The sequence below is a fragment of the Stigmatopora nigra genome, chromosome 23 (genome assembly GCF_051989575.1).
Source record: "Stigmatopora nigra isolate UIUO_SnigA chromosome 23, RoL_Snig_1.1, whole genome shotgun sequence".
Lineage (NCBI taxonomy): Eukaryota > Metazoa > Chordata > Actinopteri > Syngnathiformes > Syngnathidae > Stigmatopora > Stigmatopora nigra.
This window is the reverse complement of record NC_135530.1, coordinates 4,988,145-5,011,992: the sequence shown is the minus strand read 5'-3', so window position 1 is coordinate 5,011,992 and position 23,848 is coordinate 4,988,145. Positions and strand designations below refer to the sequence as shown.

The 23,848-nt window shown below is 41.0% G+C and overlaps 3 protein-coding genes across 6 annotated transcripts; 2 read left to right on the top strand and 1 right to left on the bottom strand.

Annotated features, from left to right (window-relative positions):
- The first annotated feature begins 124 nt into the window (after positions 1 to 124).
- Positions 125 to 3,449, top strand: LOC144181328 (fibroblast growth factor 23-like). The gene is made up of 3 exons (XM_077709723.1): positions 125 to 2,054; positions 2,143 to 2,246; positions 2,972 to 3,449. The coding sequence occupies exons 1-3, from the start codon at positions 1,637 to 1,639 to the stop codon at positions 3,353 to 3,355; spliced, it is 906 nt and encodes a 301-aa protein (XP_077565849.1). The 5' UTR covers positions 125 to 1,636; the 3' UTR covers positions 3,356 to 3,449.
- Positions 3,450 to 6,085: 2,636 nt separating this feature from the next.
- On the top strand, positions 6,086 to 16,012 carry LOC144181400 (actin nucleation-promoting factor WASL-like). Of its 4 annotated transcripts, XM_077709829.1 has the most exons (12): positions 6,088 to 6,525; positions 9,236 to 9,370; positions 9,449 to 9,535; positions 10,313 to 10,409; positions 11,416 to 11,439; positions 12,888 to 13,068; positions 13,166 to 13,208; positions 13,574 to 13,727; positions 13,797 to 13,853; positions 14,236 to 14,750; positions 15,322 to 15,430; positions 15,516 to 16,012. In XM_077709829.1, exons 1-12 carry the CDS (start codon positions 6,421 to 6,423, stop codon positions 15,575 to 15,577), a joined length of 1,569 nt encoding a protein of 522 aa, XP_077565955.1. In that variant the 5' UTR covers positions 6,088 to 6,420; the 3' UTR covers positions 15,578 to 16,012. The 4 variants fall into 4 exon arrangements, with proteins under 4 accessions (XP_077565956.1, XP_077565955.1, XP_077565958.1 ...); XM_077709830.1 differs by lacking the exon at positions 11,416 to 11,439 and having other exon boundaries at positions 6,086 to 6,525; XM_077709832.1 differs by lacking the exon at positions 13,797 to 13,853 and having other exon boundaries at positions 6,089 to 6,525.
- Positions 16,013 to 19,001: 2,989 nt separating this feature from the next.
- LOC144180979 (leiomodin-2-like) lies at positions 19,002 to 22,897 on the bottom strand. The gene is made up of 6 exons (XM_077709167.1): positions 22,337 to 22,897; positions 21,693 to 22,142; positions 21,362 to 21,622; positions 20,622 to 20,831; positions 20,117 to 20,557; positions 19,002 to 19,229 (listed from the first exon to the last, which is right to left on the bottom strand). The coding sequence occupies exons 1-6, from the start codon at positions 22,610 to 22,612 to the stop codon at positions 19,203 to 19,205; spliced, it is 1,665 nt and encodes a 554-aa protein (XP_077565293.1). The 5' UTR covers positions 22,613 to 22,897; the 3' UTR covers positions 19,002 to 19,202.
- Positions 22,898 to 23,848: the final 951 nt, after the last annotated feature.

Sequence of the window (23,848 nt, the reverse complement as noted above, 5' to 3'; positions counted from 1 at the left end):
GTGAGCCTTTTTTTAGGATAAGCAGTATGGAAAATGAATGAATGGTCATTTATTCATCTTATAAGCCATTTGTCTTTGCAGGGGTGCCTGAGCATAGCCCATATACCCATAAGAAAGGGACACCCTTAATTAGTGGCCAGCCAATCACAGAGCACAATGATACTAACAATCATTTGCTGATAGCTAGGGCGAATTTAGTGTCCAATCACTGTATAGCAAGCATGTTTTTGGGATGTGGGTGGAAACTAGAGTACCTGGCGAAAATCCACACAAAATTTGCATCGGCATAACCACTTTTCCGCCATTTTTGTTCATTAGAATGAGATTAGATTGGATAAGATCTTTATTTCATCCCGTATTTGGGAAATTCCCTTAAGCACAGACATTGAAGACATTGTAGACCTAGGAATTAGTATTTATATTTTAGCTCGGATTAGATTTATTCCTTGGCATGTACTCACTCCAATGCTTTGTGTATATTTGTTAAATGTAAATTCAGGTATCATATAAAATATGTGCTGCGATATAACAGAGTGTTTTGTAATGTGGCGCCTCTGAAGTCGACTTAATTCAGTTGACTTCCTCACTTTATCGGACAATTATATAATTTAGAGGTTCCACAGTTATACAAGTTTAGCTGCTAACCTTAAGCGCACAAGAAAGCTGCTGCATGTTTTGAAAAATACATACAAATGTAAATATAGGGCGAAGTTTAAAGAAAAAAAAGGAATTAAGGGGCTTTTCTATAATTGACGTGAGCATGTCTTTGGTCTTTTTTTTATAGTGTGCGCGAGAGTGTACTGCAGTAGCTGCCTTTCTCCGTTTTCAGTGCAGTTTGCAAAAAAAGCATGGAGTAGAGGACAATGCGGCAAAATGGGGGGTGCAGGGGGGTGGGGTTTTTGTCATAAGAATTGACAAATTGTAATTCATAAAGTCACATAGTCAATGACACTGAAAATGTTAAATGTTCTAGCCATTCTTATTGAATAATGTCATTTAGAGAAACATCCCATAAGTAGTTTTACATCATCAATCTTGCAGGTTAGTAAGCCCAAATTTTTCCTCTGGAAATGAGCCAATATTTGATGCTACTGTTTGAATGAGCGCCTTCACCTGCTGCCTTAGTTTGACTGTCGCTAAAAAAACATGCTAACAAAACAAAAAAAAGAGGATAGAAAGACGTCTCCAAAGCAAGTTTAAAGTCTTTATTTTTGTACGTCATCCACTATATTCCTCCTAAAATATCTCAATAAAAGAAATTTCAATTACCCGAGTTATGTTACATTCTCATTCCAAACTGATAAATTGAGCTGGAACAGTTATAAAGAGTATCTTTGAAGGTTTATTTACATTATCAAAAGTTGTCTTAACTATATCTCTTTAGTGCAACATTTTTTGGGTCTAGGTCTGGCGCCCTCTACTGGCTAAACAGTTCCAGAGTCAGGCAGGTGCGTATGTTTGAGTAAAATGTCAACTTGTTGAAATGTTTGGGCAATTTAGGCATTTCCTCACGGAATTGGGCACAGCCGTCTCCTAAAATAAAGAGCATGAACAACAACAAGTGGGTCAAAAACACGCCTGGGTGGAAGGCGTCCCTTCCGCCACTGCAAAGCCGCACATCTGCGTTGGTGGACGGATGCGAGCAAGCAGGAGTGGCCGGCCCGCTTGTGTGGAAGTGTCCCTTCCGCCGCTGCAAAGCCGCACATCTGCGTTGGTGGACGGATGCGAGCCTGCCTCTCGCTCTCGGGGGTCCTTAAATAGCATCCCAAGTCGTGCAGAACTCCTCGTAGACGACAGCACTGTTGTCCTCGGGATGGAGGAGGCTACGCAACCGCACCGTGCGTCCCGGACGCGGACGCTGGCGCTTCTTCTTGCCGTCTTGCAGGGCGTCCCTGCCGGCTACGCAGCACCCAACCTGTCGCCCTTGACTAGTTCCAACTGGGGTAGCCCGCGGAGGTATGTCCACCTGCAGACTTCCACTGAGCTCAGCAACTTTTATCTGGAGATTAAGTTGGATGGAACCGTGCGGAGAAGCGTCAACCGGAATCCAAACAGTACGTTTGTGGTGGTGATGATGATGCTGAGGAAGAGGAAGATGGTCATGATGTTGATGATGATGATGATGTCCTTGCACTTTTGCAGGCGTCGTTCTGCTCAAGGCGGATAGCAGGGAGCGTGTCGCCATCCTGGGTGTCAAAAGTAGCCGATACCTGTGTTTGGATCTCAACGGAATCCCTTTTACTTCGGTGAGTGCCAAAAATCTTGAAGAAAATATTGTTATGAGAATACCAAGACACAATTATGCATAAAAAAACGGTTGAAAAAGTACATTGAAGTGTTTGAACTGGTATTTTATAACAGTTTCAGTTCAGAGCAAAGGTGGATATTCAGGATTTAAGAAGTCACGTGACTGGAAGTTTAAGTTCGTCAGTGGCGGTTCAAGAGTTAAATAAAACAAACCAAATAGGAAAGCGTGTTAGACTATTATTGTTAGATTCTTGGTTTTGTTTTGGAGATTTTTAGCCATCCTTCATAATTCTTCCAATAACAAGAAATTATGGCTATTTAGTCTTGATGTCACTCATGACTTCAAACCAAAATTGATTAAAAAATTACAATTATTGATTTAAAAGGGGGAAAATTAGGAAATTTATACATCTATACTCATTTTAATTTGGTCCTAAAACAGAAAGTTGGCACTCACGATTTACTTTCCCGGGCCACACAAACATGATGCGGTGGGCCAGATTTGGCCCCCAGGCCGGACTGAATTATCTGAATTGAATCGTATTTGTTAGCTAACCCATTCGATTGGACGTCCTTTACCTTCAATGACAACCAAATTTGAAAAGTGGTTATCACTAACAAAAGTGATGTGAAAAACAAACAATATAGTAAAATTAGGCCCTACAAATATGTTCAAAGACTACAAAACCCACAATGAAGTTGTTTGTCATTGTGTCGCACGTAGGCCGTTTGTTTGCGCGACGACTGCGTGTTCGAGCACCGGCTCCTGGAAAACAACTGTGACATCTTCTACTCTGTCCGAACCGGCATCCTGCTCAACCTGGAGGGCTCCAGCCAGGTTTTCTCGGCCGGCCGCAACCTACCACCCACCGCGCTCTTCCTACCCAGGAGCAGCACGGTTCCATTGGAGCGCCTCTTGCTTCACCGGGAGAGACGCAACCGGCCTCCACCGCCTCTCGGGGAGGGATCCGACTCCCGAGCCGTACCCGAGGACGACACCGAGGCCGGGGACGAGGGTGCTAATGCATCCTGGGAGTTGCTCCCCCAACCGCCGGCTCACGATCCTTGGCGTGTACTTTCCTCCGACTTTTCAAGTCCTGTGGGCTGAATTGCATGGAATGTCATTTCTAAATAGCAAGTGCTCAATTTCAATGTTAAATATAAATACGAAATAGAATTATTCATTTATTCATTTTCTGTGGTGGGGGGGGGGAGGTGCTGGAGCCTATCCCAGCTAACTAAGGAGGACACCCTGAATGGGTGGCAAGCCAATGGCAGCTCACAAGGAGATCAAGGTCAACCAATTATAGCAAGGGGTAATTTAGAGTGTTCAACCAGTAGTCTACTCTGTAATGTACCCGGATAAAACCCACACAAGCCTGTGGAAAACATGAAAAACTCTACCTACCCAGTGAGGATCGACCTGGGATCGAATCTTCACCTCAGAAATGTGAGGCAGACGCGCTGCCCACTTCACGGGTTACCTAAATCTAAATATTAAATCAAAATCTTAAATTTCTTCGCATTGGCTTTTTTTTCTTTGTAATTTCCAGTCTTTGGCTGTTTGAATTTGCATATTTGCTTAATATTTAGTTGAGACTTTGAATTTAGATTAGATTAAATTAAATTAGATTAGATACCTTTATTTATCCTGTACTCGGAACATTTATATTTAATATTAAACTTTACGATTTAGTATCAGCACTTGTTATTTAGAAACAAATACGGAAATATTGTTATAAATATGCAAAAAAAGTGACAAAAATTTCCACCCCATTTTTGAAAGACTGTGTGGCGCTAAATATGAAAAAAATGTTGCCGTCTTTTTAACCTAGCATAGCTTTACAAATGGTGCCCATCGCCATTTTCTCATTATTTTGAACCAAATTATGGTTTAATATAGTTTGGATGAGTATGGCAAATGCATTAATGCCTTCTTCAATGAGCTCCTACGTGATATTTTTGGACATTTGCTCCACTTTATTAGCCTAATTTTGGCTACGTACGATAAACTGGAACAAATCCATAGCACGGACGTTACGTCAAAAAATACAACTCGCACTTTTTTGGTATTCAAAGTCTACTGTTTATCATTTGCATTTTTTGTTTAAAAAAATGATGAAAATAAGTGAAGTAAAAAGTACATTGCAGTATTTGAACTGTCATATTATAACAATTATAGTTCAAAGCCAAGGTGAACGTTCAGTGTAATCAAAAAAAAAATTCAAAAATATGCCAAACATAAATAATTGACACTTTGAGAAACCGGTTTTAAAGCCAGGTGTGTTAAACTGGTTTTGATGTGACGGTATCCAATTGCAACGTGGCTTTGACTGTACAAAAAAAAATGGAGGGGCAATCAAATGTTATATACTCTTTAAATTTCATTAAAAAATCTATTCAGTTTAATTCAATAGGTGTTTTAAAAAAAAGTATGTTTTCGTTTATAGACTGAAGCTATTCATCCTTTTTAAACCATTTTCTTTGACTTTTTACAGGTATTATTATTCTAATGCATTTCCATTTCCTATCTAAAACCTATCTTCCAATTATTAGGCATACTGACAATCTGTATTAATGTCAATATGATTAAATATATATGCAAAGGCCTGAAAGGCATGTCTTCCTCCATGATCCAAAATATAAAATTTATGCTGTCCTTTGACTTTCCTATCGTGTTTTTGTGGGTCAGGGTTGTGTTTCATGAGGGTATTTTCACACAAAAACTACTGACATTCTAATCTTCAATGACTGCCTGAGATTTTTGACATCAGCGTTTTCAACTTGTGGACTATTTTGCATCACATTTGCTACTTTTCATTGCTATTGTATCTCAAAAGTATTTGTTTCTAAATAAAAGGGATGTTTTTTTCTACTGGCATTTCTGTCATCGCGACAATCTAAAAAATCAAACCAAGTGGAGTGAAGCACGTTTCCTTGGGTTTTACTTCTTGTTAGTCCGGTTATTCAAGTCAGCCAAAACATTGAGAGCAGTTCAACTATACTATGATTTGACCAAAAATGATGCACACGCACACATTTGTTAAGAAGAATGTAGAAATGCCATTTTATTCGGTTAAACTTTCTCATTTTTCAATTTCCACCAAGTCACCATTGTGCGTTTACCACCTTTGATGAGCCTGACTGAGCATGTTGCGGAAGTATCCTCAGGCTTTGTATTGAAATTAGGATGACTCATACAAGCAAGAGTATATATATACATTCATATAGTGAAATTAGGCAATATCATTTAGGAGGAATGATATACCTTTAATGAAAGGGCAAAATCATGGCATTAATATCTAATGTGTATGGCACATTTTACACTTGAGGGTGCATACAGTAAATGGAGCAGTCTTCATTTTTAACTCTATTATGGACTATTTTTAGTGCAATGTGATGATTCACTCAAGTACTAGGGAACTAATCAAGTCTAAACCCATTGAGTATAAATCCCAATGGTGCTAAATGAACTGCTGAATGAAGCAGACCAGAAAAAAATGATTGTTTATTTTTTCTCTTAAATATAATTTCAGATAAAAGTCACTGAAGTAGGATAGATGGCACTACTATTAGTATTATGCCAGCAACATGCACCTTGTCTCCTGCCTCCTCCCATTCTGCACTGCACACATTCCTGTCATAAAAGCCAGGGGCGGACAGGACTGTACCACAGCGTAGATATGTTATTATATGCAAAACCAATAAGCGACGCAATTTTAAGTGGAATGTAGTCCTCATGCCTTATTATATGGTAACTTCAGATGTGTTTAAATATACTTTATGTCATGTATTTATTTTTTAATCATGGCACTCATCCTTAGCAAATCGTGACTCCCCCCCTTCCACAAGAATGGATTCGTCCTGACACTGCCATGTTGGATTGAACAGGCTGCGGGCGCTGAAGCAGCCGGACTTCCCAGGAAAGTTTTTGCCATTTTCCACTCTGTATTTGCTCTTATTTCGCACAGAATCTGATTCTGGCATCTTTTTCATCAACACTTTTGTTATCACGTCCGTGCAACCGTCGATCGGAAGTGACTTCAGCCTGACTTAAGGGAAAGCGGACACAGGAAGGCCACGGATGACCCGGGGATTGTTTATGGATCTTTCCGGACACAGTTTACCTTCTTAAAGTCCGTAAATAAGTTATTAATTTGTGAACATAAAAAAATGAGTGGACTTCATAAACAACAACGGCAAACAAATGTCGGATCCATACTACTGACTCCTCAAGAGAATGACTACCTTTTCAACCACCTAGGCAGGAAATGCATCGTAAGTTTTTTTTCTCCTTCTTTCCATTACAGTTTGTTGTGATACGTTGTTCTATTTTCGAGGGATTTCCTGTTTCCATACTGTTATGTTTGAAGTTTCACAGTTTATTTTTTCCTTGCCGGAGCATGGAAGGTTGGTTTGTTTTGACAGCCGAGACGTCAAGAGGGGCGAACAACCACGTCGAACCTCGATCGGGACGGTTGACGTCAACTTGTTCAGACTTCGAACTCAGTTCACGGACATCTGTGCCTCAAGTGTGACGTTCAAACACCTGAAGAATCAATCGGGAAATGTTGCTATCTGTCAAAGCACCGCTACTCCGTCTCAACCCAGTTGACAAGCGGAGAGACGCGTTGGTACCGAAGTCACTTTGCTGTTAAATCAATCAATTTGTGTCATTGTTATATAACAGTAGGCGAACCTGGTTTGTTTTAGGGAAGCGTATCCACTGAAGGAATGTGCCGACAAGGCTTGGCATGGGACAGCGCTGACTAGTGAGAACTCATCGGGGATTTTTTTCTCCCCCTTTTCCCAAATTTGAAGAGTCCTGTTCTACCAGACTGACTACAGAGTCAGCATTCCAAATTAAAACAAAAGCACTTGCGTTTTTTCTATTTCCTCTCTTGTTTGTGTTAGACAACCAAGACAAACAAACACTCATCCAATTTTCCCATCAAATATGTAGTCTTTAAACGCAGCAACCCCCTCCTTAAAAAAGGTGACTGCGTCCGGAGTTTGTATTGTTCTGCAATTGCGCATGGGAGCCACAAGACGTCGCTGTACGCAACCATCCCATCTTCTGAGTGCGTTTTGAGTCCAAATGATCAGAATAAAATAGTTCCCATTGCCATTTAGTAAAGCATCGACCTTTGTCATTTCAGTTTGACAATGAACAAATATTGTTGTAACATTAAAAAGGGGCAAATGACTGTGTTTTTTTAAAGAATGCATACAAATTGCATATTTTTAAAGAAATGTCTTACTGTATTTCCACGGCATATTTGCCATTGTATCAAACTACCTAGGTTGTTTCTTGAAAGTTTAACCAATAGTTTCTGATGATTGGGCAAATATTTTTGCTCCTATTTCCCACACTCATGACAAATCAGGCTCTTTTTCGTTTCCTCTGTTTAACGTGAACCCACAGGTTTTTGGGGCGTGCCGTGGGTTGACGTAGGCCAGCTATGAAATGCGTCGACAACATTCCTCCAGCACCCTTTGTGTCACAATGCATAAGATGGGGGCGTTTTGACCTGTTTTTCTTGCACACAGACGGATGCTCGTTGGTATTCCTTCGTCTTTCACCATCAGCGAGACTAGGAAAAAAGTGGAGTGGGTCCAATGCAAGCTGTGTGTTTGATAGCGTGTGTGCAGACTGCCTGATCAGCAATCTGCATCCCATTGGAAGTCCGGTTTAAAAAAAAGGGAAATTACCCAGAGTCATTTTGGTGATGTGTGCTAGCAAAGTTGACTACAATTTCATTTATATTTCCATTCTGGCACCATTTTTTTGGAGCCCTCCACAGATAGATCCTCAGGCTGTCGTCATTGAAATGTTTTTGTTCTTTTTTGTATAAAGAAGCAATGGTGTTCCATTCAGTTAGCCCAGGGATGGGCAAACTATGGCCCGCGGGCCACATCCGGCCCGCTAGGCTTTTTAATCCGGCCTGCCGACCTTGTCCTAATATTGTTTTTTTCGCCCCAAATTAATTTTAATATTTATTAATACATTCCTTTTATACTTTACTTTGTACTTTATACTTTTTACTTTAATGATGAGTCATGAGTATGTTCATACTTTAGTCCTTTTTTCCTCTATGTTTCATATGCACTGTTAACGGATGCACTTTTTTTATATGTATCGTATCTTGTGTTGACCCGGCCCATCTGTCAAATTTTTAAAGTCAATGTGGCCCCCGGGCCCAAAAGTTTGCCCACCCCTTAGTTAGCCTCATCCTATATTTGTACACACACAATGTCATTTAGCATCATAATAGGCTGAGTCACAAATGTGGACCGAGACGTAATGTCCTCTATTGTTTGTGCAAAGAGGATGGTCAGAAATACAAAAAGCAACTTGGCTCTTTTTTGGGAGAAATTGTCCAGAAATTCTATTAACATGGCATGTGCTTTTGTCAATATTTGATTGGGAATGTTTGCCTACTTCACTTAACCCAGTCACAAGACGAAAGGGCACCCGAGGGCTTCCATGGAAGAAAACACCTCCAGTCTTGACCTGTTAAATTGCAAATTTGAACATGGGATGTGATGTTAACTTCCGTGCAAAACCCACATGATGGGAGACAAACAACAAATCATACACTTCTACGTCAGCCAGTAGGAGGCAGATCACCATATTTCATTTTTATATTACCTCACCCCGAAGTTATTACACAGAAGGGATTGTGTGTTGTGCTACCGCAAGTTTAGAGTCCTGATTGATGTGCGAAAAAAAAAAACTGTCCTTAAATCAATTTGTCTGTATGTGATGGAACTATCAAAATTTTGCTAAAAAAAAAACTGTAGGGTTGTCAAACTATTTTTTTTTTATTTAATTATTTTTATTCATTATATTTTTATTTTTTTGTATATATATTTTTTTCCAGCCAAAATGTATTTTCCTGTTCATGTCCCCAAAAAGTTTGTTTGGCATTAAACGTAAATCCCGTTATAATGTATATATAATTATATGTTTTGTCTTCCTTCCTAGACGTTGTCCTCAGCAGTGGTCCAGGTTTTCACCGCAGACCGAAACGGCACCTGGACCAAGAGATGTTGCGGCGTGGCCTGCCTAATCAAGGACAACCCACAGCGTTCTTACTTCATCCGAGTCTTCGATATCAAGGTACCGGTCCAAGTAGAATCTTGGACGTCGGCGTCCGATCCCTTAAACCATCTTTTGCTTCCTTTTATTTGGAAACAGGACGGTAGGACGCTGTTCGAACAGGAGTTATACACCAACTTCAACGTCAATCCATGCAGACCGTTCTTCATCACGTTTGCTGGAGACGTGAGTTGGATTCCATCTTTGGATTTTTTTCTATTTGGAGCTAAAGTTACGGAATGAGAAAAAGATATTACCAGCCAGAAGTTTGTGCTGCCCCAGTGTTGATGGGCTCAGTAGACCATACGGTATGTGGCTCCAAACATGGTGGTGGTGAGAGACTTATCGCTGTGTACACATCTTCTAAATCACATGTGTTATAGTGGCGGCCCGGGGGCCAAATCTGGCCCGTCGCATCATTTTTTTGTGGCCCGGGAAAGTAAATCATGTGTGCTGACTTTGTGTTTTAGGATCAAATTATAATTAAGAGTTTAGATGTATATTAAGTTTCCTGATTTTCCCTCTTTTAAATCAATAATTGTCATTTTTTTAATCATTTTTTTCTGTTTTTAGTTAAAAAATTACTTTATAAAATCTAAAAGTATGTAAAAAAAAAAAGCTAAGATAAACATTGTTTTAGATCTATAAAAAACGGAATATTCAGGGCATTTAATCCATTTATAAAAAAAAATCTGTGTATTTAGTTCAAAAATCATTTCGTAAAATCTAAAAATATAAAAAAAATAGCTAAAATCAACATTATTTTAGATCTTTAAAAATCTGAATACATAAGGCTTTAATCCAGTTTATTTAATCCATTTATAAAAATAAAAAAATCTAAATATTATTTCTAAAATTGTCCAGTCCACATGAAATCCAGTTGACGTTAATGCTGCCCGTAAACCAACCCAAGTCTGACACCCTTGTTTTGTATGACCAATTTGGTGTAATTTGAAATTACAGACATGCCAGGTGGGCTTGAACTTTGCAAGCGAGGAGGAGGCCAAGCGTTTCCGAGGTCACCTATCCGAGCTTTTGGGCAAAAGACAAAGGAAAACCGGTACTTTTGACACCTTCTTCCATCTGCTGTTGTGGACAAAAATCACACACTTGGCATTTCCATCAATGACTTGCAAGTGTGTGTTTTTCCCCCCCAGCGTCTATTGACCCACACCACACACATACAAACACACAAAAAATAATATTCATCACCATCTTCAATTAGCTTCCACTCCAAAATCGTATATTATAAAAGCTGTTAAGACAAATGTAATGTAGTTTCTGTCCTAAGGATGGCACTGTAGACTTACCGTATTTTCTCGCGTATAAGCCGTACCCTTAAAATTGTTGAATTTGATAATTTCTCTCGTAAGAGACCCTTTCTTGATTGACAATTTTCAACTCAATATTTTAATATGGAGTACTAATGTTACTTTGTAGGAAACATCTTGTGAAAAATCAAGTTTTTTCACATTTTATGCAAGGTACTGTATTTGTTTTCTTGAATTTTAGTCATAGACGTCAATATAATTTAGTTTTAGGTTATGGCATTTGGTCCTTGTTACCTTGCAGTCTAATTTGTGCGCATATAAGCCGTACCCTCTACTTTTTGGAGCGACAATTAAATGTGATTAAAAATACGGTAAGAAGAGCAGCTAGGAATTGAAGATGGTGATTCAATTGTCTTTTTTATTCTTCTTTAAAGCACAATGACATTACCAAGTGCATCTTTGATGCAAACCAGTAAAAAAAAGCTTTGTAACTGTCTTCTTCCTGACTTTTTTATACTTTCTATCACTTTCTGCTTTGGGAGCAAATCAAGCCTTTTTTCCCCTCTGCAAAACACATCGTATTACTAGAGAATATTTTTTTCTTCTGGATTTTTTTCCCTATACATGTGATTGGAGCTATGTGCGTGGTTTAAACTATGTTTGCAATTTACTAACTTCCGACCGACTTCGGCAAGCCTTTCCTTTTTTTTTCACCAGCTCTTCTTTTCCGTCACTTCTCGCCGTTCTCGCCATTTAGCGCCACAGTGTAATCATTTGGCATGTCTGTTTTCACAGAGAAGAGACGGGATCCCCTAAATGGTACGTTGTCCACCGTTTTTTGTACGTTCTCCCGACCTTCCTTCACCATGTTTTCATACGGATTAATCCTGGATTAGGCGGCCATTGCAGAGTTACATAAAATCCAGGGCTAAATCCTCCAATAATGTGGTGGGATTAGAGTCCATGCAGGGAGGAGAAAACTAGGAAAATGGGCGGAGAAATCACTACGGCCGTCCAATCCGGTTGCCACAAACTTGACGGGGCACCCCACCGCCATGGAAATTCGGTGGAAAAAAATGGGTAGTAACAGCAGGGGCTTGTCCAAGCAAGGATTGGCAGGATAGGAGTCCAAGCAACACATCAGTCCACTCTCCCAGTTGTCTGGTTTTGGCATAACAGGCTTTCGGAAACCTTTTTAGATATTTTTGGGAGAAAAAACCTTTTTACTTGGGGTGGAGTTGGGCCCGGATGCCATGCGTCCACCGGAAACCGTTCCCGGCTCGCATTCCAGTGAATAAATCTCCCATCTCCGCCTCGATGTTCTGCACTACCTTCTCGTCGTCGCACTCGGACGACTTGGCCGGCGAGAGCCGCGGCGGCGGAGGACGGCCCGTCGGCGGGGGCCGGGGATTGGGCCCGGCCAGCTGTCTATCCACCCTGCATTGCTTGGTTCTCCCGCAAGACGAACTTTGCCCGAACCGGGCGGATTTGTCCCAAATGCGAGCGCGCAGCTTTACGGGCGACGTCAAGGCGGACACGTATGGAGACGGCGGGGGGATTTGGGAGAGGGTGAGGAGGCGCAGTCGCTCCGTTTCACCTTTGCCCAGCAAAACGGCAAAAAGCCCTTGTCACCACACTGTGAAGAAAGGTATGAGGTGGCCTCAACTGGCAACTTTGGAAATTGATCTACTGTGGAGCAGATAACTATGCGAATTGATCAGATAAGAAAGATGTCTCAGATCGGAAAGCAGGTTCAACCCGTGACCGGACTCTTGGTCCCCGGACTCTTGGTCCCCGGACTCTTGGTCCCCGGACTCTTGGTCCCCGGACTCTTGGTCCCCGGACTCTTGGTCCCCGGACTCTTGGTCCCCGGACTCTTGGTCCCCGGACTCTTGGTCCCCGGACTCTTGGTCCCCGGACTCTTGGTCCCCGGACTCTTGGTCCCCGGACTCTTGGTCCCCGGACTCTTGGTCCCCGGACTCTTGGTCCCCGGACTCTTGGTCCCCGGACTCTTGGTCCCCGGACTCTTGGTCCCCGGACTCTTGGTCCCCGGACTCTTGGTCCCCGGACGTTTGGTCGCCGGATTCGCTCGCTCTCAAAATTATAATCATGAGAGTTTACTGTTGTCCGTTCGACGAAGCGTCCGGGGACCAAGTGTCCGTCGACCAAACGTCCGGGTTCCGGTCCAAACATGTAATTTTCACAGGATCGGTTTTGTTATTTTTTGTCTTCGTATTGAGGTCCATTGTCTCCATGTTATCTCCCAGGCCCAGCGCTGCCCATGGCCACCGTGGACATCAAAAACCCCGAGATCAGCACGGGTCACCGCTTCCATAGCAACTCTCAGATGAACATCATGCACTCCACCTTCACCAAGAGGGAGAAGAAAGGAAAAGGCAAGAAGAAGAGACTAACCAAGGCGGACATCGGCACACCCAGCAACTTCCAGTGAGTTGCTGCCCTTCGTTCCTGTGTGAAGGTTTTATTTACATTTGTACGTTTAAGCTTTTGTTGTGTTGACTGGCATTTCTCTATTTTGCCACAGGCACATCGGGCACGTAGGGTGGGATCCCAACACCGGCTTTGACGTGAGTAAAGGCTTTAAAAAAGTCATGTAAGCGTGCGTGAATCCACACAACGTGCGCGAGGCCGTTTATTTCCGTGTCCGTCAGATTTGCAGCTCTTTAAAATGAATCGTGGGCTTCGGAATATTAATCTGGCCCGTGTCGTCACCGCGGTTACACAAGGAGATTTTTTTCCAGACGAGACACGCCGACATTGCATAATCCTTGGACTCGTTCCTAAAATCATCCACCGTCCCCGGCGTGAGATGATTTTGATTCGTGCTTTCAAGGGTTCTAAATAGATTGGAATGAATGGATAATGCCATTAAAATGGGGTCTATATGGGTCATGGGTCAATTGATTTTGTCTCCCCTCTTTTTAAACCACAGTTAAACAATTTAGACCCAGAGCTGAAGAACCTCTTCGACATGTGCGGCATCTCCGAGGCGGAACTCAAGGACAAAGAGACTTCCAAGGTCATCTATGACTTTATTGAGAAGAAAGGAGGAGTGGAAGCAGTCAAAAATGAGTTGCGTCGCCAAGGTGGGTTCTCCCAGAGCACAACTTGCCACTTGTGAAAACCAAAACTGATGTCACCTGTTCGCTTTTAAGACGCGGACACCACCAGTGTGGTGATTTTGATCTCAGGGCCTACCAGGTGCCCGGCGGGTATGTTTCCATCCGTGCATGGTGTGATGTGACACACCGGGCATGTTGGTTTGATATCAGCACCGGATTGGCTTGGAAAAAGCTTTTGAAATGACGGAATTAGACTGGAATGCCAAGTAGCGCTTGGTTACACATTGAGAAGTAATACACAAAACCTGATATATTTTTTGTCACTGCGGTTATTTGAAGAGCGGCGTAGTGGTGTTCCTAAATCTTTTAAATGCATTCAAAGCACACATTTTGTGGTATAACTGCCTTTCAGTGGTGTCATGTTGTCACTGCATGGTTCCACTCTGCAAAAAAAAAGGACTGCTATGAGTTTCAAGTGGTGAAGGCAGTGTCAAAAAAAAAATAATCTCCATTTTTGTCCATCTTTTTTCAGCTCCCCCACCCCCACCCTCCAGAGGTGGCCCCCCTCCTCCTCCGCCTCACCACGGCTCAGCTCCACCTCCCCCGCCTCCCGTTCGTGGGCGAGGTGCCCCGCCGCCCCCTCCGCCCTCCAGAGCCCCCGTCTCGGCGCCGCCGCCCCCGCCTCCGTCCCGGCCGGGCGCGGGTGCCCCACCGCCGCCGCCGCCACCCAGCCGAGGAGCCCTGCCTCCGCCCCCGCCGCCGGCCCACGCCTCGGCACCTCCTCCTCCTCCACCGCCACCCGCATCCTTCTCCAGCCTCTCTTTCCCCGGAGCGGCGGGCCCCCCGCCTCCTCCACCACCTCCCGGCCCACCTGCGCCGTCCTTCGATTCTAACGGAATGGACGGCGGGGGCAAAAATGCCCTGCTGAGTCAGATCCGAGAAGGCACCAATCTAAAGAAGGTAGAGCAAAAAGAGAAGCCGGCGGCGTCCAATCAGGGTCGAGACGCGCTCCTGGACCAAATCCGACAAGGAATTCAACTCAAACCGGTGAGTGTGCCCACCTTAACCTGGGACCCTTCATTTCAGGGTTCCTGCGCAACTAAAAATTAGGATATTGTGTTAATATATCCGGGTATATTAAATGCAAGTCAGCTTTTTAGGCATGATTTGCATGGTGTTCATGGAGGCATAATTATAGATACTTAAATTCATTCAAATTCCAAGTCAGACTTTATTCAGCAGTAAATAGTTTTAACCTGGCAGTAAGTAGTTTTAGTCTGCAAAACATTGATGGACCCCGTCACGGCATAAAAAGTGCATAGTGGATCGTAGCTTCCCGTTTGTGTGCCTTTAATATACCCCTGCCGTCTTCATATACCACGATATATTAAATTAGCGGGTATATTTAACAGCAAAATACGGTACCACCAGAAGATACACATTTTCTGTAGGTGATCACATATGAGGTAGGCTTCAAATTCCTTCAATTGCGTGATATTGCATGATTTCTATTGTCAGGATTTTTGGCCTTCAATTCTGTTCCAAATTGTCTTTAAAAGGGAATTGTGCATTGAAACTTGAAACAAGAACTCTTGATATTTCTGTCTTTGGTCTTCAGAGGGACGAAAGCAATGATTCGCCTCCTTCCTCCCTGGCCCCCTCGGCCGGTATCGTGGGGGCACTCATGGAGGTCATGCAAAAGAGGAGCAAGGCCATTCATTCTTCAGGTACGTTTTGTATTCCGGAATAAAGTCAGACACTCACTTGCTCACATTGGATAACGATCCATATTTGTTCTAACAACTTCTGCAGATGAGGACGATGATGATGAAGATGATGAAGACTTTGAAGATGAGGATGAGTGGGATGACTAGTGATTGTTTTTTGTTTTGTTTGTTTGTTTGTTTTTTCCTTCACTTTTGAATGATTGACGCAAAGAATTTTCCTGTCTTAAAATGAATCTTTCATTTCAATAGTGTACATTCTCTATCCATTTGCTGTATATTTTTGTTGCTTTCATGCTTTTTTTTTTATTCATCTGTGCAATACCTCATTCAAGCTGTCGGACATTCTCGTATCTGTGTTTTTTTTTTTTTTTCGTTTCTCTTCTGAAATTTCTTTCTCCGTCTGTCGCTCCTGCCTTTTTTGTTTTTTGTTTCCAGCGTCGTTGTCTTCCCAAAAATAACGTGCAATTTTTGACAGCGAGCCGTCATTGATCTTCCGGACGGTTTTCCGAGACGAGAGTTGCCGCAAATCCTCCTTATTTTTTTTTTGTCTTTAGAAGAAAGAGAAATATTTTCTTACCCTAACTTCGGTTTATTTTTGCTTACTCTAATGAGCCTAGTTTAGCACTCATATTTTCTAAGAGGGAGGAAAAATTTAATTTGGACCATGCTGCTGTGTATATATATATATACATATACATCTCTATATATATGCATATATCTATATATATATTTATATACATGTATATACATATGTATGTATGTATGTATGTGTGTATATATATCTATATGTATGTATGTATATATATATATATATATATATATATATATATATATATATATATATATATATATATATATATATATATATATATATATATATATATATATATATATATATATATATATATATATATATATATATATATATATATATATATATATATATATATATATATATATATATATATATATATATATATATATATATATATATATGTATATGTATATCTATCTATATATATATATGTATATCTATCTATATATATATACATGTATATCTATCTATATATATATATATACATATGTATATACATATATATTTATTTCTATATATATGTATATATGTGTATATATATTTTTTTTTTCACTGAAAGAGAGGATTTGTGCATTTAAAAACAAAAAAAACGGAATTATTACGGTTCTCTTGCTGTGTACATTTGCTTCAAACACAGTACTGATAACAGTTTGTTTTTTTAATTAAGACGTGACATAATGTATACACTACAAGCCAAGTTGCTACAAAAAAAGACTTTTCCTTTATCTTTTCTACTTTCCAGTGTCGATAGACAGACATTTTTTTTGTTGGATTTGGGTCATGTCAAATTTGAGGAATAAAGACACTTTTAATTTTACATCTTCTGATGCTTTACATTTTACTAGATGCAGACAGAATACCTGTTGTTTTAGATGACCACCATTTTGGATCTGATTTCATCCTATTGCAAGACATCAGGCCATTGGTAAGTTTTCCCCTAACAAGAGTAAATGATTGTTTAAAATAAAAAATATTGTACTTTATTTTAGTTTTTTAGACTGCTTCAGCTTACAAAAAAAGGCTTACATTTTTTTAAAAGATGATTACATAATTTCCCTAATTCACTTCACGATTCATCACTATTATTTTTGATATCCAGTATAACGAGAAAAAGCGACATTGAATGTACGTAGCAACAAATGGAGGCTAAAATGTATCATCCATGGCAAAACCAAGTGAGTGACATCTGATACACATTTATAAAAATACTTCAATATGTATTTCTGTTTCTATTTTGACAAACTTACTGTGCAACATGACAAATGAAACAATTTTCCTGGGATTTTGCAGCTTTTTATACATTGTAAACTTGAATAAAGAGACCAAATGACATTTTCATGTCTTTTCTTAAATTAAAGATGTTTTTTTTCCTAATATGAGCGGGCTTGGCTTTGTCCAAGTTGACCAGTTTGCCATTGTTTACTCAAGCATGTCAATAACAACAGCATCAATTCTATGTTCTGCTTTATTTTTAGCACACGGCTCCTGTATCACATCTCAGCTGTGGAGCTTCTGGGCCAGGGATTAGAGCAAGGTATGTCACTTTCCGCTCACTCATAGCGACATGCATGCATGCACACAAGCTACAAACCTGTTTTTGTAAATCCTAAACCCTAACCCCGAAGTAAAAAACAAGGGTGTTAAAATCTATGCTAAAATCCAAATAGATTGTGCAATATTTTAGAATTTACATTGCCAGGATGTGTCTGTTTATATTTTTTATGAGTTATTTATGTTTTTTTTAAAATGGGAAAACAATAACAAAGATGACTATAAAGGCTTTTTATTTGATTTTTAGATATAGATAAAACAATTGATTTTTTTAATAAAAAAAGCTAATAGTTTAATTTTGTTTTTAATCAAATAAGGGATTTTTCTAAATTAAAAGAAATGAATAAAATACTGTTTCCCTTTTTTTAGACAAAAAAAGTTTGATTTTTTTTAATCAAAATGGGATTTTTCAAAATTAGAAGATAAATGAATAAAATACTTCATTTCCCATTTGTTTTGTTTATGGAGACAAAAAAAACTTAAAGCTGCTGTCTGTTTTTTAACGAAAAACAAACTGATATATTTAATTTCCCCCTTTCTTTAAAAAAAAAAAAGTTTAAATAAGAAATATCTTCGGAATCTAAAGAAAATTATAATATTTAAATAACAAAACATGATTGTTAGAAACCAAAGAGTAAACGCTGAGTATTAGTATGTACAGATAAGCATTAATTTTGGAGGTTTTACACAATATTTAGAAAATTAAACACCACTGAGAATAACGACTCTTTTCCCCTTTTATTTTTCAGTAAAAATTCAACGTTTTTTCTTTTTTATTCCCAAAAATATTCATCATTTTCCCCCCAAAATGCACTTCAATTTTCCAAAACCCAAAAGAAGGAAATATTTGCTCTTAAAAAGCTAAAAAAAAAAAATGATTTGGACATATGACCCTATCCATTATTTTGCCCTTTGGGATTGCACCATGAACCATTAATGACTGGTTTTAGATTACAAAGACGTCTGTGAATTTAACATGGGGGGGTTAAGCAAGTACATTTTAGCGCAAATCTAACTGAAAGGATTCCCCTCATTGGCAATCGGAAGGATTCTTACCACAGCGCTGAACTTCCTGTGAGAGATGTGTATTTTTAGGAACACTTGGCTCCTGGAATGTATGCGCGCCGAGGGGAAGGATATCCAGTACGCGTGTTATGGAAAGTGGGAAATAAAAGATGCATGTCGCTTGCTGTCAACTTGGGGGGGAAGCTCATTCGTTGGAAGTGTGGAAATTGAATTCAAAGAGCTATTTTGGAATGAACTTCCAAGGCTGTTCTAAAGATATCTTCCAATAATATACTTTCCTAAATGCTACTGACGGAAGCTCTTGTGTGAATGGTTCATTTGCATCTCATAGCTATTCATAAAAAAACAAAAGAAAAAAAAAATATCTCACACTTGATATAATTGGACAACCCCCCCCCCCCCCAGTAAAAACAAAAAAAAACACGTTTTGAAATGAACACATCAATCCATCAAAAGCAAATCCTATTTACAAGTTGACCAAAAAAACAAAAGACCATTTGCAGTAAACAAAGGTTTCATAATATTACAAAAAAATCTTGTTTTTTTTTTTACCACTTTTGCTCCTCCATTGTCCAAGCCAGTTATCTTCTCAATTCTTTATTATCGTAAGTGGCATGGAAGTTCGACCTATGACAAAAAAAACAACATGTTTTATGATACATTTTGCATCTATGTGTCAACAGACAGTTGTAATGTTGCTATGTCTGCCTTTATCACATCACTTGCTATAAATAACACCATTAAGTGGCTGGAATTTCACAGCTAGGGGCGGAGCTGACTTTTTTTCCCCCTCCTTACTATTTGCTTGTAGATATTGTAAGTTATTTAACAAATTTATAAGCACCCAAAAGGCCACGTGAATGGAACCCGAGACACTCTCTCTCACTCATTTGCACTATTTTATGGTGATTCTGACTCTTCCTGAATCGTGTTCTTTGGGACTTACGTCTTTTACCCCTTTAATTTTGTCTATTCCGACTTGTCGCACAGTGAAAACACAGAGTTTTGACTTCTGTTTTCTATTGAGTTGCTTCGGAATTCTTCCGAAAACCCGCCATAGTGAGACTTGAATGGCGTAAGGCAAGAGTGTCAGACTATGGTTGGTTAACGTCAGCTTGATTTCATGTGGGCTGGACCATTTTAGATATAATATTTAGATTATTTTTTTATTTAAATTGATTAAAAGAAGTGGATTAAAATCCTTGAATATTCAGTTTTTTTATATATCTAAAACAATGTTTATTTTAGCTTTTTTTAAATATATTTTTAGATTTTACAAATTATTTTTAACTAAAAACACAAAAAAATGATTAAAAAATTACAATGATTGATTTTAAAGTGGGAAAATCAGGAAATGTAATGTACGTCTATACTCTTCATTTTAATTTGATCCTAAAACAGAAAGTCGGCACTCATAATTTACTTTCCTGGGCCACACAAAATGATGCAGCTGGCCAGATTTGGCCCCCGGGCCGCCACTTTGACACTTATGGCGTAAGGGTTGCTTTGCTCACCTTTCTCAATTTCTGTACGCTGCTATTACGGATGGAGTCCATCAACTGGTCGTGGGCCGACCTCATGGGGGTGGACGGCCTGCTGCTCTCTTCGCCCCGCCTCTCGGCCGCCACGGGCCTCAACGCGTTTTTCAGCTCTTTAAGGATGCAAGTTGTCTCATCCTTGGCCTTCTCCTTCTTGCCCTTCTTCCCTTTAGCTTTAGCCTTCTTGCTGCTGGCCTCGTGGGATTTGATCACCTCCGCGATGGTCCTGGTGGGCTTCTTCTCTTGGCGTATGGAGTCGGGAAGCGGTGGGGGTGGTGGAGGGGGAGGTGGCGGGGGTGGTGGAGGAGGAGGCGGTGGCGGTGGTGCCGGAGGCGTCTGTTTCTTCGCCATGTTGCTCCGAGGTACTTTGGGAGATGACCAGGGAGAAGATCGAGGTGAACTGAGGGGTGTCACTCGCTGAAAGAAAAGATTATTTTGAGATATTGTTGTCACCCCACATTCAGCTCGTCTGTGGTGGTACCAGGGCGGTGGTCCGGGGGTTGGCGGCTCCTTCCGGAAGCCCCAACTGCTGCTGTTGCTTCTGTTCCTGTAATCGTTTCTGCCTCTGACGGTCCTGGTTCCTAGTCAGGATACCTGTCATGCTCATTCTGGGACCAGGCAGGTTGAACTGGTAGCCTAGTTTAATCAAGGTGTGGTTTTCTCGAAGTATCTTGACCATTTCCATCTCCACCTGTGAAGTTTTGGAAGGGGAAATTAGATGGCGTAGGGTGAGGGTGCAAGGCAGGGTTGTTGGCCAAGTTCGGTCCTCCAGAGCCTCTATGGTAAACAGACTGGATAGGGCAGGTATGGGCAAACTACGGCCGGCGGGCCACATCCGGCCCACGAGGCGTCATGCGGAAGCCAGTGGCAGTAGCTTTGTCCACTTTTATTTGTTTTTCGTGTTTTACAGCCCCTCTATCTTTTGTAAATTACATTTTATTATTTCTTAATACATTCTTTTTTACTTTGTAATTGATACTTATTACTTTAATGGTGAGAGATGAGTATGTTAATACTATAGTCCTTTTTTTTTTGTTTATATTTCATATGTACTGTTAACGGATGCACTTTTTTATATGTATCGTATCTTGTGTTGACCTGGCCCATCTGTCGAATTTTTAAAGTCAATGTGGCCCCTGGGCTGAAAAGTTTGCCCACCCCTGGGATAGGGGCTCTGGAGGACCGGTCTTGGCAACCCCTGGTGCAAGGCGTGGCACTCACCTGGCCTCCACAGATGTGCCTCTGGTTGTGGAACCGGAGCTCAGTCAGAGTGTCGTTGCCGGGAAGAGCTTGAACCAAGGCCATGACGCCCTTCCCACTCACATAGTTAGACTCGATGTTGAGGCTGAGGATAGACGAGTTTTCGCGCAGCATCTTGGCAATGGCCAACGCCACCGGGTCATCGGCGTGGGTGTTGGCCAGGCTGAAGACGCGAACGTGCGTGTTGGTCCTCAGGGCTTCGGCGAATCGGATGAGGGTCTCCTAAGAAGGAAGAGAGAAACTGTCAGCTTGGCGTAAACGCCGGTAGGGAAGATCGATTTTGTCAACACACTTGCGAGATGTCATCAATGTTATTCAAGTTGACTTCGGTCAGCTCGGGGTCGTCGGCGAGCGCTCGCTCCAAGGCGTCGTCGACCACGGTGGGGTTCCCGCTATCCGAGGGCGGAGGGGGAGGAGGCGATCTGGCAGGCCACACCCGCTGTGGCTTCAGTTGCCGCGGGGGGACGAAGACGGCTGGTGGAGGCTTCAGTTGCTGTGGTGGGACGAAAATGGCTGGTGGCGGTGCCTGGTTTTCGTCTTGGTCATCCTCGTCTTCTGTTTCTTCTTCCTCGCTTTCCTCTTCTTCTTCTTCTTCTTCTTCTTCTTCGTCCTCCTCCTCTTCTTCTTCGCTGTCCTCTTCTTCGTCCTCTTTTTGCATTTGCTGTTGTTGTTTCTCGCTTTCGTCGTCTTTTTCGTCTTCTGATTGGCTGTTGGGGTCTGTCACCTCCTCGGCTTCTTCACCCTATATCAAAACAAGTTTAACATGTTTGCTTATGAGGACATTTTGTTTGGGTTACGCCTCTAATCTTTAACTTAAATTGATATACGTGGACAAAACACACAGAATATGCGAATTAAACACATAACCAGACGTGAAAAACGTTCCCTTTCTGCCATTCAAACGACAAAAAATCCAATCCTTCTCACACCACTGACCGTTTTGCCACTTGCTCCGGCGATTTCATTTTCCAGAATTTTCTGAGTTTCCGCTTCCCAATATTTCATGAGGGCTTCCCTGCTGAAGGTCCCGGTCGGGGTCTTGTCAGTCTGGTCCCTCTGCCGAAGCCCGATGGGGACATTGGCGTCAGGGTCGATGTCTACCAGCTCCTTCTCCAACTCAGCCAGCTCTTCGGGGCTGAGTGAGGCCAAGAGCTCGTCTTCGTCCACATCTTCGTACTTACTCAACTCCCGGCGATATCCGAAGCAACTCATTGTCTGTCAGACCAGGAGTTTTCTTTCTTTCCGGCCAAAGTTTGGCGAAGAAGGCTCCACTTCAGTCCTCTGCCGGCGTCTGTTGGCCAGTCCTCTACCGTTTCTAATCTCCCTCAGCTGCTGCGCCGGCCTTAAGAGAGGGATCAGTGTGGCCAAAGCGGCGGCCCCTATGATGCGCCGTCTTTTTTTGGGAGGGGACAGTGCCACAAAAAGCATGTGAGTTCACAAGCTGTGGCCTGTCATCATGGCGGCGTGACACCGATGCCTGAGTGGCTTTGTTCATAGCCAAGAACAGAACACGCAAGCGACGCAAATGGCGACATCACAAAAGTTGCCCCGGCACAGACGTCAACAAACCCACACTCCTTCCTATTGCAGCCACTAGTGGGCAGACATACATTTGCGGTACTATTTGGAATTAAGCTGCGATGTTGTTCTTTCGATAGAAATGTTGTGTCCATACTTCAGATTCAAAACGGAATTCTACGTTTAATTCACCTTATTTTAGATTGTTGATATTGTTGTTTGTCTTGTATTCTTTTTAAGGTCACCTTTCTAAGTACAGTAATACCTCATTTATCGCAGTGAATTGGATCTTAGACCTGCCGGAATAGGAGTCACCGCAAAGTAGGTACAATGTTTTGATATTCGCTAGTTCATGTTATTTTCGACTTTTAAATGTTCTCTGTACTATTATAGGATCCATGTGAAATGGTACTTTAGCCAATGCTGGTGGTAATTTATCAAACGTGAACCGACATCAACGCTTGGCAGGCCGACCATAATGTCAGCCATTTTAAAAGCGTCCCAATCAAGAACAGACACTCCTTTAATCGGCGCAACACTGCCTCCCACAAGGATGCGCCAGTCATTTCCGTAGCGTTCAAACCTGAACTTAACGGAAGAGCTGAACCTTCTAGTGGAAAAACATCCTAAGTGACGTTTATTAGATTAGATGAGATTAGATCACTTAATTCATCCCGTATTCGGGAAATTTCATCGTCACAGTAGCAAGAGGATGAGAATACAGACACAGGAAAAGACATTTTAGACATAAATAAGTTAATCAAACTATACATAAATAAGCATGTTGCTGAAATATATATATATATATATATATATATATATATATATATATATATATATATATATATATATATATATATATATATATATATATATATATATATATATATATATATATATATATATATATATATATATAGATATGTATAT

What these genes read in the sequence shown, in the direction of transcription:
- LOC144181400 (XM_077709829.1), top strand. Translation starts at nt 6,421, where the DNA reads ATGAGTGGACTTCATAAACAACAACGGCAAACAAATGTCGGATCCATA. An exon ending in TCCGAGTCTTCGATATCAAG is followed by an intron (nt 9,371 to 9,448) that starts GTACCGGTCCAA and finishes ATTTGGAAACAG; the next exon opens with GACGGTAGGACGCTGTTCGA. An exon ending in AAATGAGTTGCGTCGCCAAG is followed by an intron (nt 13,728 to 13,796) that starts GTGGGTTCTCCC and finishes TTCGCTTTTAAG; the next exon opens with ACGCGGACACCACCAGTGTG.
- LOC144181328 (XM_077709723.1), top strand. Translation starts at nt 1,637, where the DNA reads ATGCGAGCAAGCAGGAGTGGCCGGCCCGCTTGTGTGGAAGTGTCCCTT. An exon ending in CGTCAACCGGAATCCAAACA is followed by an intron (nt 2,055 to 2,142) that starts GTACGTTTGTGG and finishes GCACTTTTGCAG; the next exon opens with GCGTCGTTCTGCTCAAGGCG. An exon ending in ACGGAATCCCTTTTACTTCG is followed by an intron (nt 2,247 to 2,971) that starts GTGAGTGCCAAA and finishes TGTCGCACGTAG; the next exon opens with GCCGTTTGTTTGCGCGACGA.
- LOC144180979 (XM_077709167.1), bottom strand. Translation starts at nt 22,612, where the DNA reads ATGAGTTGCTTCGGATATCGCCGGGAGTTGAGTAAGTACGAAGATGTG. An exon ending in CCGGAGCAAGTGGCAAAACG is followed by an intron (nt 22,143 to 22,336) that starts GTCAGTGGTGTG and finishes GTTTTGATATAG; the next exon opens with GGTGAAGAAGCCGAGGAGGT. An exon ending in ACCCCCGGACCACCGCCCTG is followed by an intron (nt 20,558 to 20,621) that starts GTACCACCACAG and finishes CTTTTCTTTCAG; the next exon opens with CGAGTGACACCCCTCAGTTC.